Source organism: Ochlerotatus camptorhynchus, unplaced genomic scaffold (assembly GCF_037179485.1).
Source record: "Ochlerotatus camptorhynchus isolate MF236.1 unplaced genomic scaffold, CSIRO-AGI_Acam_v1.1 ptg000022l, whole genome shotgun sequence".
Taxonomy (NCBI): domain Eukaryota; kingdom Metazoa; phylum Arthropoda; class Insecta; order Diptera; family Culicidae; genus Ochlerotatus; species Ochlerotatus camptorhynchus.
In genome coordinates this window covers 904,825-925,809 of record NW_027040514.1, presented here as the reverse complement: position 1 = coordinate 925,809, position 20,985 = coordinate 904,825, and the positions used below count along the sequence as shown (strand labels likewise).

The window sequence follows — 20,985 nt, the reverse complement described above, 5'->3', positions numbered from 1 at the left end:
TCAAACAGAGGTTGGTTCACCTCTTACACCAAATTTAAATCGCTGAAAATCAGCAACATTGACCTTGAAGGAAGATCAGCAAAATGTTGCGACTGAATCTTCCAGCTATTGCCGTTTCTGTCTAAATGACAACATTTTACTGAAAATTAGCAAAGATTTCAGCAAAAGTTTTTACTGATTTGTCACAAATTCAAAAATGTGTCATTTGGCAGTATTTTGTTGAATGTAATTTGTTTTCACTAGGACCCAACAAGGATTGGAAACGAAATATTTAAGAGCTTATTCAGGCAAAAAACATGCATCTGCAGCTTAAAAATAGCTGATTTACCTCTTAATAAGCATACATTGTTTGACGGCGAGCTTGCAGCTTCTATAAAAGATTGTTGGTGCAACTACACCAGACTCTTTTCCATATATATTTTATTAAATATAACAGGTGTATTTTTTTTTTTTGTTAAAAATATCGATTAAATAAAAATCTAAAATTTGGTCTGTATGTGTCATTACTGCTCAATAGATGCCATCACAGAATATTACAGAATGTGTTAACTTTCTTACCATCGAAATAATAATTAAAAAACGTTGAAATTAGCGAACAATTTGAACGAATCCTAAATTTAGCAAAATCAACTCATGTGGAATAAATATTTCGATACCTGTTTGATCAATGCAAATTTGCTACAAACAGATTCAATCATTCCAAACAGTAAACAGATTCAAGAAAACTACAATGATCATTTTGAGCGATTTTGCACGATGCAAAATCAGCCAAATTTGAATTGATACCACAACGTTGTCAGTTTTTTTTATACTGCGTTTATTTTCCCAGGTTCATTTGCTGTAGATTTACGGAGCCGATATTCATTGTTTAGATTACTCGCGGCTATATCGAGGTTAGGGTAACAAATTGTAACAAATGGATGGCGGGGTAGGGATTCCCAACAAATCTTTTGAACTGATTAAAAGCTGAATAAGCTAAAAAAAATAGCTGAAGAAGCTAAATTTTGCATGAACAAGCTCTTATTCAGCTATCAATGTTTGTTGGGTTGAGAACACAAGGTTTGGAGAGCAATGTGCTCTTGATCTCGAACTAAGCGACATACTGAAGAAAAAAAAACAAACATGGGGGTACACCGATGGACAGCTAACAACTTGGAAGAACACAATATGATCCTAGCTACTAAATCCGCAGATCTATCTGTTTAAAATACACATAAATTAAATTCAAATTATCGAGATCTCAGCTAGCCAAGACATCTCTAACGCGGGTTGTTTTCCTCGGGCCCTGAGGGATGTGGATAACTCAGATCTGGCAACACGCAACAATGACCAAACAACATGCTCGATATCGTGATAACCACTGCCACACTCACATAAATTGCTGCCTGAGAGCCCAATTCTATAGAAGTGCGAGTCTAACGAACAGTGATTGGACATAAGCCTTGACATAACGCGTATAAAGTCGCGGCTCATGTCCAACCCTTTGAACCATGGTTTGTTCGACACCTGTGGGAGAATAGAATGTAACCATCTTCCCAAATCACTATCATTCCATTTTTGTTGCCAACTAATGAGGACATGCTGACGACCAATGGAGAAAAATACGTTGAAGGCAATTTATCGCTCAAAAATATCTAAGGCGATAGTATAGCAGCAGTTGGATAACGCACTCAGTTTAGATCGTATTTCAGGTACGAAATACGAGGAGTGCTTCATTAGCCTCATTGAACGTATAGCCTCCAATGAGCTAAGACTATCCGTAAAAATGAAATAATGGTCAGAAGATAGTGAGGCAATTCGCTCTACTGCGTAAAATATGGCTGCGAGTTCCGCAACATATACGAAGCATGGTTTTTGCAGTTTATAGGAGGCGTTATGAAATTGATTAAATACATCAAATCCAGTGGAAGCATTGACCCATCTGTGAAAAAACTTTTATCGTTACTTACATGGTGGTACTTGATTGCAAAAATTGAGGGAACAACCATCGACCGATGGTGATCTGGTATTGCATAGATTTCTTGCATCATGGTCAGATCAAAATGTACGGAGGCACTATAGAAGGCTAGAAAGCAATCACGATTGGAGATTAATAAAGAAGGACCAACCTCCAGCGTCATGTACTAATAGTACAAACTCATGAATCTTGTTTGAGGATTTCGGTCGAGCAGTTGAGAAGTTTTCTATTCTGGAGTTAACTTCCTTGAAGAGTTTTAAAAGGCGGTGGATTTTTATTAGAATTTCTAATGACCTCATTCCAAGGGAGTTCTGGGGAAAAAAACTGAGAAAAACATCAAGGGCAATCTGCTTTCAAGGATGTTCTGAGGAATTTTAGATTTCATGTAAAGCCTGAGATAGCTTTGAGTAAAAATTCAAGTTATCCAAGAAGCGTTCCGCGTTAATAATAGTTCCATCATCCATCGAGTATCGCGAGAATACAAAGCGAAGGCTACAGAAAACTTCAAGTGAATTTTTATTAGAAATCTCCGTTGAATATTGACAGAACTATTCTGAGGTCTTCAGAGCTACTTGAAAGTTCCCCAAAACTTCCTGAAGTAAATGAAATTGCCTTGAAGTTCTTTTGTAGTTTGAGAAGCTAGCCTGATGCTCACAATACTTCCAATCAAATGTTTAAACTTCCCTGATTTTTTGTGGCCTTACTAAAGTTTCCTCAAGTTTCTTACCGTTCATGGATCTTCTTTAAAGTTTTAAGAATTCTCTGAAGCTCTCTACACTTCTTTAAAATTTATAGAATTTCTCTAATGTTAAGGTCGTCGTTTGGACATTTCACAGAAGGACATTTCGCCGAAGCACGTTTCACCGAAGGTCAATTTTAATTGTATATTGATTCATGATTAAAATTCGGCGAAATGACCCATCCGGCGAAATGACACAGCCCCTGCATGTGGGCTGTTTGATACTGCTGGCTATTCCTCCCGTCACTGTGTATGTGCTCGCAAAAAAAAGCAATATTGCAACTATGTTTTTTCGGGAATTTACCAAGAAAGTATACCATAGTACCATTATACTAAAACATTTCTCAGACTATGCACAACATGATGGGTTGCATAAACATATGATTTAAAAAAAATGTAGCATAATTTTTGAATTTCCAAACCATGAGCCAAACATACTCGCTGTAAATTCGTCACGGACATAGTGTTCGCTAGTTCGATGGCATTGTCTCTAAAATTATCAGAAATTATACCGAAGACTTTCGACTGATCGGAAATTGACTATCGAGTTCTCCATATATTTCCTTATCATATCAAATTGATCAGGGATTCTTCTGAATATCTTCGGTCAGTTAGAATATATTTTTTTTAAATATAAGGTTCACCAGGAATCATATCGAAGACCTTCAAATGATCAGTAATTGAAATTTTAACCTTTGAATATTCTCTCGTCATATCATGTTGATCAGGAATTTTTCCGAATTATCAGAAATTATATCGAAGACCTTCGACTGATAAGAAATTTAAATCGAGTTCTCCATATATTCTCTCATCGTATTTAGTTGATTAGGATTTTATCTGATGATCTTCAGCCAGTAGGAATGTTTTTCAAAATATAAGGTCGATCAAGAATCATGTCAAATACATAAATTTTTTTAAGATCTTGAAATTTCCATGATATAACACCCTTTAAATACTTTCACAATTCCCGAATTTTCGTATAATTTTCATTGCGTTACAGAAATTCTCTCGGAGCTTTGCTGAAGTTTCCGGAAATTCCCTGAATGTCTTGAAATTTCTTTAATGTTTCTGTAATTTTCTTGGCACTATTTGAACTGCCGTTTAATTCTCTGATCTGAAAGTAAGCTATCGATTATATTTGTAATTTGTAAAGAATTCTTGTAAACACCTTTAAACACTTTTAAAGTTTCGTGAAATTCTTTGGATTTATGTGAAGTTCCTTCAATATTTCTGAAGTTTTCATAACTTTTCTGAAGATTTCTCCATTTCCCTGAAAATCACAGTACATCTTAAGAGTTCTAATATTTTTCAGCATATCGTGAAGCTATCCTGATTGTATTCTAAACTCACGCTCTAAAAGTATGGACTAAAGTAACGGGAACTGTCCGTAAGATCTCTGAAATTCCCCAAAAATCTCTAGATCTAGATGTTCCTCAAATTCTTTATATTCCTTAAATTCTCTTGACACCGGTAAACATCACTGAAGATCTCTAATCTTTCGCAATGTTAATTACTACCTTGAAATAAACCATTTTTTACCTTAGTTCTGGAGCTTTGAAGATTTTCAATATCTTGAACTTGTGCATGTAATACGATACTTTAATACATAGAATATTTTGATATCTTAGACTTACTAAAATTAAGTTATTTTTAAACTTAAACATTTAATGAACAACGGTAACAAACAAACAATATATGGTAAGTTTAACGAGCCTCAATTAAGTACAGAGCAGCTTGCAGGAATTCAGCGAATATCAGAAAAAGTCGAATCATCTTCAGACAAAATCAAAGCTCATCAGAGAAGTACAGGCTACTTAAATGAAGTTCATCGAACTTCAGAAAAGGTTCAGGTTTCCTCATTCAAATTAATTCAAAGAAATTTAGGGAATATAAAGGAAGTTCACATATTTATTTATGAATTTATGAATAGCAGGTTTTGACATAAATTTTCTTATAAGACAGAGCAGCAACCAACCAACCAGGTCAATAATTCCGCGACACGCATAGCAATGCATGGCCACTTGCTACGGAATTTCTTACTGCTGCTTACGCTTCTGCAAATTGGTTTTCTAAACTTACCACCCACCCAAAGTTTGTCCACAAACACACATTCCAAGACCTCAACGATTTCCAAAAAAAAAAAAAAACCCCGAACAGTCACTGCCTTGGGATATCCCAACAACCCATCCGACACATTCAGCGTCAAAATCTTCCCATCTTCCTCCCTTTGCAAAGCGCGTGGCGTCGGACCGGTTCCAATGTTTGCCAAAGAAAAACAAATTCTGTTTTCATCCGCAAATTTATAGCGCCTTTTCCGTTCCCGGTTTGTGTGCTTGCCAAAGTCGATCCATGCAGGAGGAATCCCCCACCACAGCACAAACACACACTCAGACAAACACAAACACAAACTCCCATGGCAAACGCAATTCCCAAATCCCCCGCTCGCAAGCACACACCCTGGATGCGGACGGAATTGATCACTTTTCCGGTTAACCGACGACCAACTGGCTAGAATTTCCACAGAAAACTGAAAACCTAGAAGTAAAGCGAGAGGCGATAGGATATGCTTTGCATTTGAAGGGCTCGATTTGAAAGTTAAATGAGCTGTGCGGTGAAAAGTTGCATTTGCACAAAGATGAGCATTGAACGAGTCGTCGTCGGTGAATTTGGATGAGATGCTACTTTTGCTAGATAGATGCTTGAAAAGTTAAGATCAAATTCTCGTAATTGAATTTGGTTGCCAGTTGCTTCATCTCTTCTTCTAGGTTTTTTTTTACGCTCGGCTCTCAACTTAGTGTTTTCGATGCACTTACACAGTTATTAATTGAAAGCTTTCCTCCGCTAACCAATGCCGAGAAAATTTCTACCCCAACAGATTTCCTCACCCAGGCTGGAAATCGAACCCGCCGCCTCCGGCTTGGTAATACCGTGCTTTTACTGACCTGAAGCCCCTGGTTACCAGATGCACAACTAAAATTTGATCATCAAGAGCCGTTCAAACATTCCAAGCTCAAATCGATCGATTCAGCCAACCACCAAGTCAATTATTCCTCCGTCGCCGCCGCCGCAATCCGGTCACGTACCACAATGAAATTAGCAAACGACCGCACATTTCAGTTTGTGACTTATAATCCTCCTAACCACCGACCGTTTTCGGATTCAGCGAAAATTAAATCACCCGAAGACAAACAACTCACTAATCACTTTTCCCATTATCGCCATCGTTTCGTCCCCGCAGGTCTACGAAGGTGACGACGGCGAACGGTTCGAACGGAATTGGCTTTACTGGACCGGTGCCAGGATGATTTACAGGTAAGACCAGGGCTTCTGTTTTGGGGGGGCTGAAGGATGACAGAGGTGAGGGGTCAGAGTTTTCTCAATCTGTGTGGGGGTAGACGGGGCAAGATGAGCATCCTTTAAGTTTACATCAATAAGCTATATTTCTAGAAACTGGACATACGGTACAACAATGATCCTAAGATGCAATGTTCAAAAAGTTATTTAGAACAAAATCTCTCTTTGTAGTAAGAATTTGCAGTTCCACGCCAAATGACGAATCGGAAAAACTCGACCATGTCCGATTTGCATGACACTTTGCCTAATTGTTTGTTATGGGTAATGATTCACATTTTCAAAATAACATTATTGAAATTTTAAAAAAAGTTGTATCACGGAAACGCCATTCCTGATCTAACGGACGTCTGAAACAAAGTTGTAGCGAAAAATAATGTTTTTTTTTCTGGGAAAAACAGACTAACAAATTATTTAAGTACCCAGGTAACAATTTGATGCTTAACAAGTGTTGTTCAATCGATTTTAATTCAGCCTTAATTTGAATAATTGTTGTACATAGACCACGTGAACCTTGGCCAGCTTTAAAAGATCTAAATCTGGTGATTTTAATCAGCCAAAAGCTTAACAGTTATATAAATTATAAACTTTTTAAGGCTTCGAATAACAGTCTTCTCCAACCACTGCCTTCTAGTTTTATTTAGGAAAAAAAATAATGGTAGACCACTTCATATCTTATGTATTTTTTTATGGGACTACAAGGTGCTGACTAATTGAATTAACATATTTATATTGTTATTTATAAGCCTAAAAATTAACTTGTGACGTGCCAGTGCGGTGTTTTAGAGCTTCGAAAATGTAGAGCGCTGGTGCTAGCACAAGGTAGGAGTAGACATCTAAGGAAGTGGGAGACCGTCCGTGAAGTGAGTGTCATCAAAGCGAATAAAGTGGGAGTTTGTCTTAAGTGAACTTTGAGTGTTTTCTTGGTTCGCGGAATTATCGGGGTTGAAACCGAACTTTCTGTCAGTGCGAACCTCAACCTGAGCTGGGTTTTTATAAACAAACGTTTGTCAGAAAACAAGCAGGCCCAATCTTGATACCCGATCCAGGTTGGAACTGAATAATAAATGAATTAGCTATAAGTAACGTCGATTTTCTAGTTAAACGAAACCTCATTATGGCTTTCAATCCCCTTTCACGAACACTCTATCACCGCTCTTTCAATTTGTTTAAAATGTGTTATGTCCCGTTTTCGTTATTTTTTTTTAGATAAATATGTGGATGGAAGATAAATTAAACATATTACCTGTAATCTTCAAGTGTTTTCACGTGAGAAATGCTTTAAATATGTAATTTCATTTTCCGTCATATACGTCATGAAACCTCTGTTGATGTGTTTCATGAAAGAGAAAACTATCAAAGTCGAGCGCTCTTTCACTCATCCGTTTCACCGAAGCTTGAAAGGAAGACCAATGGAGCGACGGGAGAAAGAGAGACAAGCGATTGAACATTTGTTTGTGCACGCCGACTGAGGTTCTAGAATGCTGCGAAGCTGTTCGACTTTAACAGAAAAAGAAAGCCAGCAGTCTCTTCGTCGCATCGATTTGGTCGATTGAAGCTGATATTGTGACGCCCTGGCTAGCACTACTCTTCTTTTGTCTTCGGAGCCCCTTCACCTGCCACTGCCGTCGTCTTCGTTCCTCTCCTTCCTCTGGTACCGCATCACCTTCTTGGGCCAGGGGTGGACGCCTCTACCTGTCCCGTACGCCCCTCGAGTATGGTGACGGACTCGAGGTTTCAACGAACCACAAGGGTAAGTTGACTTGCCTGGATTGGTGGCGCACAATGTAGCTGACGGATCAGATTCTCGAGCTGCGATTCGGACAAACTACCGGCGATTGGCGTGGTCGACTCCGGAAAAATACGTTGAGTACGCAAATGTTACGGTAAAACCGCGAGGTCCTGTGAACGCGAAGGAGAATTCGAAATGGCGGTTATCGACCTGATCTCACTAGACAACGGTTGGATCTGGTTCGGGGTTTTTTTGGTGATGGTAATTACCTTGCTTCCAACTTAGCTCACTTTAGCACTTTAGCTTTAGTTTTCACCTTCAAACTATTAATTTTTAGCTTTGACTTTCGTTATGTGACCGTAGTCTATAATGATCACCAGGCTTATGACTGTGCCTCTTGGTGGACCATGACCCCGAACCGTGACCGTTGAACCGTCGCACGTGCCATGAATTCTTCACGCAATGGCCCCCATTACGCCACCCCTATGGCCGTCCATTCATGACTTCACACAGCGTGCTCTGGCGGTGGCTAGTGGCATTGTCCTACAATTTATATGGAAATGTCTCCTACTGGCTGCGTTCGTGGGGATTCTGGGACGTTTTACCTTTTACAAACATTTAAACCTTTTCTTGGATTAAAAAAAAACAAAATATACGAAAACTACACGCGATTAATCTTACCAATCTTGTACGCAACGCTTACACTTGTTACAACGTTTACATTTCGGGATTCTGTCTGTCTGTCTGTCTGTCTGTCGATCTCCCTTTCCGGAATCCAAACTGTCTCTCCGACAATCCGTGTTCACTCTCCGTGCATTTCGTCAGCCTGTTGAGGATGATCCTCTCCAAGAGCTTTCCTACAGTATCCAGCAAGCATATTGGCCTATACGATGCAGGATCCCCCGGTTTTCCGGGCTTCGGCAACAGCACAAGCTTTTGTACCTTCCACCTATCAGGGAACTGACCCTTGTCCAGACATTTCTGCAGCACCATCCTGAACATGTCCGGGAACGTCTGGATCGCCGCCTTCAACGCCACGTTGGGAATTCCATCCGGGCCGGGAGCTTTATTCGCTTTCAACCCTTTCGCTGCTGCTATGAGGTCCTCGTTGGAGACTTGTTCAACGTTGTCTTCATCTACCTCGCCATATGGTGTAGGTGGCCAGTTCGTTGGGTCATGCTGTGGGAAAAGTCCCTCCACGATGACTTTCAGCTTGTTGTGACACATTTCAACCGGCATCGTTGGGCCTCTGATCTTCGCCATCGCAACTCGGTATCCGTTGCCCCAGGGGTTGGCATCGGCATCGCGGCACAACTCCTTGAAACTATTTGACTTGCTCAGCTTTATATTTCGTTTCAGTGCAGCCCTGGCCTCTCGGAACACCACCCTGCGCTCCTCTCTGTCTGCTTCTGTTCTTGCTCTCTGAGCACGCCTTCTGGCTAGAAGACAAGTAGCACGGAGGGTGCTAATTTCCTCGTTCCACCAGTAGGCTGGACGCCGCCTGTTCGTTGGCTCCAGTTTTCTCGGCATAGTTGTGTCACATGCACTTGCTAATGATTCGGTCAACTCGCTCGCGCTTAGGCCCGGGACGCTGTTGTCTACCATTAGAGCTTGGATGAAGAGATCCTTATTGAATGCCTTCGTCTTCCACTTCCGCTTGCTTACTTTCGTCCTCCACATTTCCACCGGTGTCCGTTCGCCGATACTGTACCGGATCGCCTGATGGTCACTATGGGTGTACTCCTCGCACACTGTCCAGTTCATATTTGCCATTAGCGACGTACTGCAGAAAGTGACGTCGATAATGGATTCCCTACCATCTTTGCGGAAGGTGCTGATGGTTCCTTCGTTGGCCAGACTGACGTTCAACTTTGCCAGAGCTTCCAGCAGGCTATACCCTCTTGCGTTGGTACATCTGCTCCCCCAATCCACTGCCCAAGCATTGAAGTCTCCTGCGATGACGACTGGTCTCCGTCCAATGAGCTCTTCGGTGAGCCCATCTAGCATCTGGTGGAACTGCTCAATTGTCCATCTCGGGGGTGCGTAGCAACTACATACATAGATTCCATTGATTTTGGCGATCACGAAACCTTCGTATGAGCTTGCCACCACTTGTTTAATGGGATACCTGTCCATGACTTGTCTGTCTGTCTGTCTGTCTGTCTGTCTGTCTGTCTGTCTGTCTGTCTGTCTGTCTGTCTGTCTGTCTGTCTGTCTGTCTGTCTGTCTGTCTGTCTGTCTGTCTGTCTGTCTGTCTGTCTGTCTGTCTGTCTGTCTGTCTGTCTGTCTGTCTGTCTGTCTGTCTGTCTGTCTGTCTGTCTGTCTGTCTGTCTGTCTGTCTGTCTGTCTGTCTGTCTGTCTGTCTGTCTGTCTGTCTGTCTGTCTGTCTGTCTGTCTGTCTGTCTGTCTGTCTGTCTGTCTGTCTGTCTGTCTGTCTGTCTGTCTGTCTGTCTGTCTGTCTGTCTGTCTGTCTGTCTGTCTGTCTGTCTGTCTGTCTGTCTGTCTGTCTGTCTGTCTGTCTGTCTGTCTGTCTGTCTGTCTGTCTGTCTGTCTGTCTGTCTGTCTGTCTGTCTGTCTGTCTGTCTGTCTGTCTGTCTGTCTGTCTGTCTGTCTGTCTGTCTGTCTGTCTGTCTGTCTGTCTGTCTGTCTGTCTGTCTGTCTGTCTGTCTGTCTGTCTGTCTGTCTGTCTGTCTGTCTGTCTGTCTGTCTGTCTGTCTGTCTGTCTGTCTGTCTGTCTGTCTGTCTGTCTGTCTGTCTGTCTGTCTGTCTGTCTGTCTGTCTGTCTGTCTGTCTGTCTGTCTGTCTGTCTGTCTGTCTGTCTGTCTGTCTGTCTGTCTGTCTGTCTGTCTGTCTGTCTGTCTGTCTGTCTGTCTGTCTGTCTGTCTGTCTGTCTGTCTGTCTGTCTGTCTGTCTGTCTGTCTGTCTGTCTGTCTGTCTGTCTGTCTGTCTGTCTGTCTGTCTGTCTGTCTGTCTGTCTGTCTGTCTGTCTGTCTGTCTGTCTGTCTGTCTGTCTGTCTGTCTGTCTGTCTGTCTGTCTGTCTGTCTGTCTGTCTGTCTGTCTGTCTGTCTGTCTGTCTGTCTGTCTGTCTGTCTGTCTGTCTGTCTGTCTGTCTGTCTGTCTGTCTGTCTGTCTGTCTGTCTGTCTGTCTGTCTGTCTGTCTGTCTGTCTGTCTGTCTGTCTGTCTGTCTGTCTGTCTGTCTGTCTGTCTGTCTGTCTGTCTGTCTGTCTGTCTGTCTGTCTGTCTGTCTGTCTGTCTGTCTGTCTGTCTGTCTGTCTGTCTGTCTGTCTGTCTGTCTGTCTGTCTGTCTGTCTGTCTGTCTGTCTGTCTGTCTGTCTGTCTGTCTGTCTGTCTGTCTGTCTGTCTGTCTGTCTGTCTGTCTGTCTGTCTGTCTGTCTGTCTGTCTGTCTGTCTGTCTGTCTGTCTGTCTGTCTGTCTGTCTGTCTGTCTGTCTGTCTGTCTGTCTGTCTGTCTGTCTGTCTGTCTGTCTGTCTGTCTGTCTGTCTGTCTGTCTGTCTGTCTGTCTGTCTGTCTGTCTGTCTGTCTGTCTGTCTGTCTGTCTGTCTGTCTGTCTGTCTGTCTGTCTGTCTGTCTGTCTGTCTGTCTGTCTGTCTGTCTGTCTGTCTGTCTGTCTGTCTGTCTGTCTGTCTGTCTGTCTGTCTGTCTGTCTGTCTGTCTGTCTGTCTGTCTGTCTGTCTGTCTGTCTGTCTGTCTGTCTGTCTGTCTGTCTGTCTGTCTGTCTGTCTGTCTGTCTGTCTGTCTGTCTGTCTGTCTGTCTGTCTGTCTGTCTGTCTGTCTGTCTGTCTGTCTGTCTGTCTGTCTGTCTGTCTGTCTGTCTGTCTGTCTGTCTGTCTAATAAAGATGGCAACATTAGGATGGCCGTCTTGCCCCGTCTGCCCCTACGTCGAAGATTCTAACGATTATCCGTTGCGAAGCGGCACAGTCGAGAGTCGAGGCTCCAAACCAACAATATGCACGGCATTAGTGATAGGGGGAGCTTACAGGGATTAGGGTGTCCCGTAAAAACGCAACCGGAATTATCGCTTTTGAGTGCTCGAATGGATAGGTTGGATACATTGTCGACTATACAGTCGCAATACTCAAATCATTTTTTTTAACTCTTTATTTGCTCGAAATTTAAAATAAATTACATTCGAGAAATTTTCCAACCCGAACTTTTCTGCAGTCTGCTGCAAATAACACTACTTCCTTTAGCGGTTGCTGCTGGACACGGGTTGACTAGGTGGCTGCGACGGGTTGGAAGGACGCAGTGAAGGATACCTCAACGACGAATGGGCACTTGGAAGAGTCTCGGCCCGGATGCTTCTGAATTAGAAGCTTGGTCGCTGCCGTTTTGCTGGTTCTACTTCCACACAGCGGTAGTTGCTTAGTTGGTTATGTGACTAGATGAGTGAAAATGAAAAATACATCAGAGATTTTCGAAAATGTCATTGAGGTGTAGTGTTTACCTATGGTTACTTGATGATTACATAAAAATAATTGCAGAAAGTAGGGCACGTCTTGTTGGTTGTGAAGGTGCTACGACAAATGGGCTCTTGGAAGAGTCTCGACCCGGCTGCTGCTGGACACGGTTGCTTCGTAGAGTGCACTTGCTTCCAAGTTTGGTTACAAGATTACAACCCTGTAGAGCATTTTGTATGGTCGTTGGGGGCGTGTGGCACTGAATATGGCAATGAGTGTGCAAAATGTTACGCAATTGCATCCTCCCTATTCGCACACGCCCGAAGATCGGAGGCGAATGGCACTTCGACTTGTTTCGTCTACTAACAACTCTCTGATGACATGGGGATGGGTAAGTAGCAATGCTACATCGACATGTTTCGTCTAGAAACGATTCTCTGATGACTGTGTTGGGGAAGCAGCATATGTACTTAATTGGTGGATTTGTTAGTTATTTCGTGCTTTTGGACAATGCTTGATATTTATCACATTTTCGGTAGTTTCTATTTTAAAAATCAACAGTTGCTTGCTATTGATGCGTAGGAATTTTTCTGCCCGATTGGTGATAAATTTATTGAAATTGGTCCAGGAGTAATTGAGTTATTAACGTTCAAAATCTTCTTTAAATTCGTTACATGTTCCATTTTCGGTTTTCACAAAGTGTACCCCGTATAGAAATCACAGACGTAATGCTACGTCAAAATATATATCTTAGAAACGTGACATAAATTGTTGGACTGTTGAAAATCTTCAGAGCAATATCTGACCAACGTGAAGTCATGAAACTTTATAGAGGTCTTTTGACTATTTCGTGGTCGACATGATATCCTTAAAAATTTATCTGAGAAACGTGACTTGGATTTATAGACAGTTAAAGTCTTGCAAAAATATCTAAAGGACTTTATGGGGATCTCCGATCTACTGAAGGTCATTGGAATAATTCTTGGTCAACCTGATGTCTTAAAAAAAAACCCAAGAGACATGACTTGAATTGTTGAACTGTTGAAGATCTTCAGAACAATATCTGACCATCCTCATATGTTGAAAAAATATCCAAAGGACTTTATGGAGACCTGTGATTAAATTATGGTCTTTGGAATAATTTCTGGTCGCCGACGCCGGTGGTGTAGTGGTAAGCGTGACTGCTTTCTAACACCTCGATGGGTCTGGGTTCAATCCCAGCCGAGGTCGGTGGGATTTTTCTGAGGCATAAAAATCTCTGGTCACGTCTTCCTTCGGAAGGGAAGTAAATCCGTTGGTCCCGGCCCATGTGTGTGTTGAATGGGTGCGATATCCTACGCAGGTGTGGAAGCTGCCTTCCTGCACATTCGATTGCCGTCAAAGGATGGCAATCGATGTCCGTCGGTGATTGGCACTAGATTGCGGAACAGAGACAGATGTTAAAAAATAAAGGAAATAATTTCTGGTCAACCTGATATCTAAGACAGTGCCGTATTAACGGTAAGGCAGTGGAGGGGGCCCCCGGCTCAGAGACATCAATCATAATGTGTTGGATTGCGACTCTTTAGAGCAGGGCTGGCAGTACTGAGGCGATATATAGCAGTGACTTTAGTGACTAAAATTACGGAAATAGTGACCAAATAGTGACTTTAAAATAATAAATAAGTAACCAATAGTGACATTTGATTTGATATTGAAATTAGTTTTTAATGTCATGCAACTTAAAATGAAAATTTCATAAATTCTTCTAATTATATCGAATCTCACAAAGGAATTTCCTATAAAGTAGTGAAGTGGAGTGATTTGAATAATTTCCTTTTGATTACGTTATACATGATGACTAACAAATAGCAATTTCCGGATTTTCCCGGGATTTTTTTAAATTTTACTGTTTGTGTGATATACGTTTAAATTAATGTATAAGCCAATGAAGCCGCTAGATTAAATAGGGTTAAATAGATCATTACAACGACAGCCTTTTTTTGTTTTGGGAGATCTTGAATTTGATGCTACGTTTGAAATATTTAAAATTAGAGGAAGATAAAATGTCTTCAGAATAATCTCAAGAACTTTTTTATAATCATTACCCCTCTCTTAAACTTGCTTCTAAAATAATCCTAACAAAAATAATACTGCTTCCTTGAAGCCTGTGCAGAACAATTATCAAAATTCTTGCAAATAGATTATGTTCGTAGTTGAAGATGCTTAACATCAAATATCAGACCTAAAGGGGACATTTTATACGATAGTTGAGGAGATGAAAGTATAGAGTTGATAGTTCCGTTAGAGTACGGCAAGGTGAAAATTGAAAATAGAAAGTAGAATGCGAGCAAAGATCAATTTTGATGAAGGCACGAATCGGATCGAGCATTCCTTTTACCAAACTCACCCGTTGATGGATGGTGAGCGGTATTTCTCCCCGCCACCGCTGGCAAAAGGGATGATCGCCGATGTACGGAAACAGTTCTATCGATTGTTTCACACTCAAGTCGCCATCTGACATGCATCTACCCGATTGCTCTCCTCAAAATGGCCCCTTACTCGTTTTCTACTTTCTATATACAATTTTCACACTGCCGTACTATAACGGAACTATGAACTCTATACTTTCATCTCTTCAAGCATCATAAAAAATCTTCAGTTAAGACTGATATCAATAACTTCACGCATGAAGTAATGAAACATGATTAGTTAAAGTAGAGTTTTTTTTTTAATGATTCTTCCAGGAATTTCTTGAAGGTTCCTTCCATAAATCCATTTTAAATTTACTTGAATTCTTCTTAGAAATTCCCATGCAATTAACCAAAGAATTTTAATTAATTTTTGCTAAGAGTAATCTTGGAGTTCTCCCCTGAATTCTATTGGAAATTCAATTCGTATTTCCCTCACAATTCCCATGATATTTTCTCAGAATTCTCAAAACCAAAATTCATCTCAGAATACTCTTGAAACTCTTCTCAGAGTTCCTTTAAGATTGAACTCTCCAAATTGGAATTCTTCTCGCAACTTATTTCTTGGAAATATCCTCAGAATCACCCCAGAATTCGTTTAAAACTATCAGCAGAGATCATCTCTCCGAGCTCCCTCGAAAAATCAGAACCTATTTTGAATGTTTATTAGAATTGAACCTACGATCCTCATCCAATCATCATAGAATACATAGAATTATATTGGAATTATTTCCAAAAAAAATTCGGAGCTGAATTTTGCGTCTTAAATAATTTAAACAATAATCAAAAGCGGCGCTCGTATGTGTCAGTCTCAGCCCAAGTAACAATTTTGGTTTTATGAGGGTTCTGTAGACCATGATTTACGCTTATAGAATGCTATACAACCTCAATAAAGCTTGCAATGTTTCTTGGGAGGGCCACTTAAGCCTTGAAACAGGTTTAACGATATTGATAAATCTGATTTAAGATTTCGAGCGGAGGGCCCTCAGAGCACTTAATTTTACATGAGACTTTCGTAGTCTGTACTTTGGTATTATTCTTTGAAATAACTTGGTGTCATCCCTAGGATTCCTGAAGATCTAGCACAGACAACTACTATTTAAAAGTTTTCAAGGTTTCGGGGAAAGGAGGTATGTTTTCCCGATTCGTAATCGAAATTGAAGGCATTTACCAGTATTTTCCCTGTTTTTTAAAGTTCCTTGAATGTTTGAGATTCACTGGCCTCCCTGGTTAAATTTTTTTATTTTTTAACTGATATGCATATTTTGTCATAACTACTGTAGACTTCCTTAGTGCCAAGTAGTCAATTTAAACATTTTGTTGATATTTTCGATTTCACTCTATTTTGGTTGTGAACTATTTGACTTTTTAGTGACTGACTTCAAATTAGTGACCAAGTTACTAAAAAGTGACCTACTACCAGCCCTGTTAGAGTTAGGTAGACCAGGTGGAAGAAGACCTACAGAGTGAATGAAAATAAGATATTGGTAATCGCTGCTCGACGTCTCGGACTTGACCATTTTAAGGCAAACAATATTGACTATCAATTTTAAAGATCTATGATGTAGAAACTTTTGTAGCACTTAAGCATAGAACAAAAAAAAAATAACTTTTGGACCCAGGCAACTTCTCTAGATCGTAGTCTAAGGATAAATCTCATTGTTCTAGAACGAGGAAAATGTTCCAAGATGGAAAGATCACGGACATAGAAAGCTATGACTTGTTGTTTTAAGGCTGGGCAATTCTAGATCTCTAAGGCATACAAATTTAAAAAAAAATGCCGCCTAGAATAATATTCAATATTTTGAACGTATAGATATTAAGAACGTTCGCAGTCCTAGAAACATTTAAATGCTTCTGAAACATAAAAAAACATTTTATGATCTTGGACATAGAATTTGTTTTCTAAAATCAGAACTTGAAGTTTGTTTGATTCCGGATTACAAGTTAGGGGAAAAAAAAAGGGAAAAACTTGATTTTTTTTTCACTCGATGTTTGGACATAAAATGAGTACTAAAGCTACCGGGATTCAAACAATTTTGCAAAATTCTGGAGCCTTCCGCCGTATTGATATACGGGTAAATTTACTATCTGTACTTTTGTGCAATTTTCTACACCTTTACTAAAGATCATTTCTCGACTGAACGGCAAGAAAATTAGTTATTAATTAATTCCGAAGCTAGTAACTTGCTGATATGATAAATCAACTGTTTTGAGGACATACCGGTCTGATAATAAAACATGTTATACATTCTTGAAATTAGTGAAAATATCAACAAGTTTCTAGACTAGTTGTGTTTCTCCGGGACACCCTATCACGAGAGTTTCGATTGCTATCCATAGCTACATCCTACAACAAAACTAACCAGCATGCAAACCAATATGTTTCTTCTCATTTCCATTTTTCTTTTTCTTCCCGCAATTGACCAGATATCTGCCAAAAACCGCCGGCCTTCGACGGATCACCCTCCACAAGAGCGTATCCTCCCGAGGGGACAAAATGTATCTGCTGATTTGCGAGTGTGCCGATCTGTTGAAGGACCTCTCTGCGGCCGCCCTGCTGATACCGGCCCTCCGAGCGCGCCTCTGTGGCTACACGGGACTCTACCGGCCCATCCAGACCTTCTAGGACAAGTGAAACGAGCGAGCGGCTGCACTTTAGTCTCCTTTCCCATCCTCCTGATTCTCCCGTTCGGACCCTCAGCGCCGCTCAGCACTCTCGTTCTCACTTAGCACCCAACACCAGCATTATCAAGGTCACGCGCCTCCCGCCAGAACGTTGAGTTGTACATTTTCGATGGCTAATCAAGTGAATCGAATTTAAGGAAATATTTTCCATTACATTTTTTTAATTCAGATAAATAACGATAGAACGAAACTAGTGATTAATTCCGTTTTTATGTAATAAGACAACTAGATGAACATACAAAAAAACGTAGAACATTATTTTTTTCTAAAATAAATAAATTTAACGCATTGTTTCCAGAAGACGGTTGTGCAAAAAAAGTATATAATAATATAATATCAAAGAATTAAAACTTTAAGCGGATAGTAAAATACGAGAGTAGCAAAGCAATGAAAAGCCAATTCGTGAAAAAACGAATATTTATCGGGCAAGTCAAAACTCCGTCACCACACACACACACATACATACACAACAACACGGTGAACACTTATAAGCTTAACAATTTTTATCGACAGCAGTAAAAGCAATAAGTTACCAGTATTTACTAAACATAGGACGCGAAAAGAGGTGAATGGAACAAAACAAAACAAAAACATACATAAATTGAACAACTGCCAGAAGCAGCAGAAATAGATTGATACGAGAAAAAAAATCGTTTTCCTACGCTCGGAAAAGAAAAATTTGCAACTACAGAAAAAAAAAATAATCAACCACAACAATGTAAAATGAAAGGACACCCATGGTTTCATATACGATTATACAATCATCGAACTAACTTTATTTACACTCTTCCACACTCGCAATCGTACCACCTAGACACACGAATATACGTACAACATCCCGACACACACCTACACCCACACCCACACACCCACGTTAGTTACATCAAGTTTGAATTGACAACAAAAGAGGAATCATAGAGAATTTATTGAATTACGAATTACGACGGTTGAGGCTATTAGGTTCGTCCTTAGGGCATATGATGCCACGTGTCTATATTTTGAATGAAACATGATTGAATTTGTTTTCCAACGGAAACAATCCGCGTACAATTCACCGAAGGAACAAAGTTCCTGGAATCAGATTGGAAAATATATGAATCGATCGATACCCGGGTGTTGATTTGATTGGGAATTCGTAGCACAATTTGACGTCGGAAGGTGGTCTCGGATGAAAGGTGATCGTAGGAATGTCAGTCACTAAAACTGTGGTCATTCAAAGCGTATGAAACGAATTGCTTGATTGTGATTTAAAGCAAAGTGAAAAACGATAAAACTTACTGCTTTTTGAGAAGGTTACTTCAGCGGACCACTCAACCCTTGTGCCATCCATGATTACAGTACAAGAAGGAGCCGGTTTCAGTTTGGGCGATTGCCGATGGAGGAACATGATCGCTTGTGTTTTGGAGGCATTGATTTTGATTTTCCACGTGGTGGCATAATCAGCAAAGGCGTTAAGGCATCCTTGAAGTTTGTTCGTTATTTCGCGAGGCATCCTTCCTTTGACGGCTATTGCGGTATCATCTGCGAACAGGAAAAACACGCAACCGTCTCCAAGGGGAGGAATGTCGGAAGTGTAAATGCTGTAAAGCAAGGGGCCCAGCAGACTGCCTTGCGGGACTCCTGCTGGGATAGAAAACGTGTCTGAAAGACAACCATTCAACGATACCTTAAACGACCTTTGCTGGAGGTAGTTACGGGTGATTTTGGAATGTAATGGAAAGTTGAAGTTACAAAGCTTGTATACAAGCCCATTGTGCCAGACATTATCAAACACTTTCTCAACGTCTAACAAGGCCTGTGGACTTGGATACAGCTTTGTTACTTCGGATGTTATTCATCACCCGCACTAGCTGGTGATTGGTGGAGTGCCCCTTTCTGAAACCAAACTGTCCCGGAAGGAGAATGTTATTTTCCTCGACAAACTTGAGCAAACGATTGAGAATGAGTTTCTCGAACAATTTGCTCAGCACTGAAAGGAGGCTGATTGGTATGTAGCTTGAAGGCAATGTTGGATCCTTTCCGGGTTTGCGGATTTGGCAGTTCCAAACATCTGTTGAAGATAGCGGTTAGAAGAGACTGCACTTCCATGCTGAGTCTCTTCAAGATCAAGTTGAATATACCGTCAAACCCGGGAGCCTTCATGTTCTTGGTGCATTTCAGCGCTGAGCAAATTTGTTGTACTGTAATCATATCCGACGGAGGCACGACACAAGGGGAGGCATCTAGGTTTTGAACGCATTGCGCATCCTGATCATCGAGCGGACTTTGGATAGTCGAGCCAAGCAAATGCGATGAAGCGACATGCTTGCCGTTCGCATTTGCTTTCTCCTGTGGGGTGATTAAAAGCCGATCGTCATCATTTTCGACTCTGAGAGGTGGAACGGGTTTGGGATGAGTTTTCAGGACCTTGGCTACCTTCCAGAATGGTCTGGAGCGGTCGTCCAGATTCTGGACAACACGCCCGAAACTTTCATTTCGGAGTGAGTTCATTATGGAAGCAATCTCCCTGTTCAGATCGGCCATTTCACGTTTTTTGCCCAGATCTCCAGTCCTCTGAAACTGGCGTCTACTAACATTTCTCAACCGAATCAGTAATTGGGTGTGGGAATCAATAGCAACAAACTTACCCCTCACAGGAACTTGTCGAACGTATGCCTCGTCAGCCATGGATATGGCCTGTTGGAGTCCTTCCAACGTCCGGTCGATGTCATCTACGGTGTCGAGCGGTTGATTTTCATTGATGTTACTGTCCACCATTCGTCCGTACTGCACACAGTTGTTATGGTGGTAGTCTTTAGGCAGGCAGCTTCTAGCAGCAACCACGTTGACACCAACTTCAGTCACCACCGGTTGGTGATCGGAGCTGAGATCGTTGTGCGCCTCCGGCTTGGATAGTCCGATGTTTGACAGGAAAAAGTCCAGGGTGGAAGGATTTCCCGCCGGATAGATGAAAGTTGGTTCGTCCGGAACTTGCACAGTGTACAGTCCATGTTGTGCGTGGTCGAACAATAGACATCCATTCCGGTTCCGCTGGTAGTTCCGCCAAGCTTCATGGCGGGCGTTCAGGTCGCCCCCAACGATGAATCGAGAGCTAGTACGAGTGATGGCGGTCAGGTCGTTCTTGAATTGGATGCCTAGGCCGTTGCTTGTGGTACACTGACGTGGGCAGTAAACAGCGATAAACCGGACGTTTCCAGTTGGTGATTCCACCTCCACACTAACGGCCTCGATGATAGAAGTGCGGATGTGGGGCAGAGTGCAAAACTTGATTCCCTTTCTGACGATGACCGCTACACCACCCCACTGGAGTTGGTGCGATCAAGCCGGATAATGTTGTGGTCAGGCAACCAGAAGCTGTCACTGGACTTTAGGTGGGTCTCGGTTAGAAGAACCACGTCGATGCTATGCTTGCGGAGGAAGTCGGCAAGCTCAATCTGTTTTGCTCTTACAGAGCAAGCGTTCCAGGTAGCGATGGTTAGCGGTTTAGACACCATACTGGATGATGAACTTACCGAGCACTTGGATCTGTTCGGGCTTATTGCGGCACTTACGTAGAGCACCGGTCATGTTGATGAAAATCTCCATCAATTCATCCGCTGTGAACAGATCGGGATTATTTGGTTGAGCTGTTGGTTGTCTCCAGAATC

General features: G+C 41.4%; 2 protein-coding genes across 5 annotated transcripts in view; one reads left to right on the top strand and one right to left on the bottom strand.

Moving 5' to 3' along the window:
• The window catches only part of LOC135705672 (uncharacterized), a 279,530-nt gene extending 260,503 nt beyond the window's left edge, over positions 1-19,027 (top strand). For all 4 annotated transcript variants that reach the window (XM_065227453.1, XM_065227461.1, XM_065227470.1 and 1 more), the window contains 2 exons: positions 5,935-6,008; positions 17,081-19,027. In XM_065227453.1, the coding sequence (XP_065083525.1) occupies positions 5,935-6,008; positions 17,081-17,279 (273 nt within the window). In that variant the 3' untranslated portion in view covers positions 17,280-19,027. The remainder of the gene's footprint in view (positions 1-5,934; positions 6,009-17,080) is intronic.
• LOC135705289 (proteasome-associated protein ECM29 homolog) overlaps positions 1-20,985 on the bottom strand; it is a 125,673-nt gene that overhangs the window by 59,255 nt on the left and 45,433 nt on the right. The gene's annotated exons all lie outside the window — the stretch shown is intronic.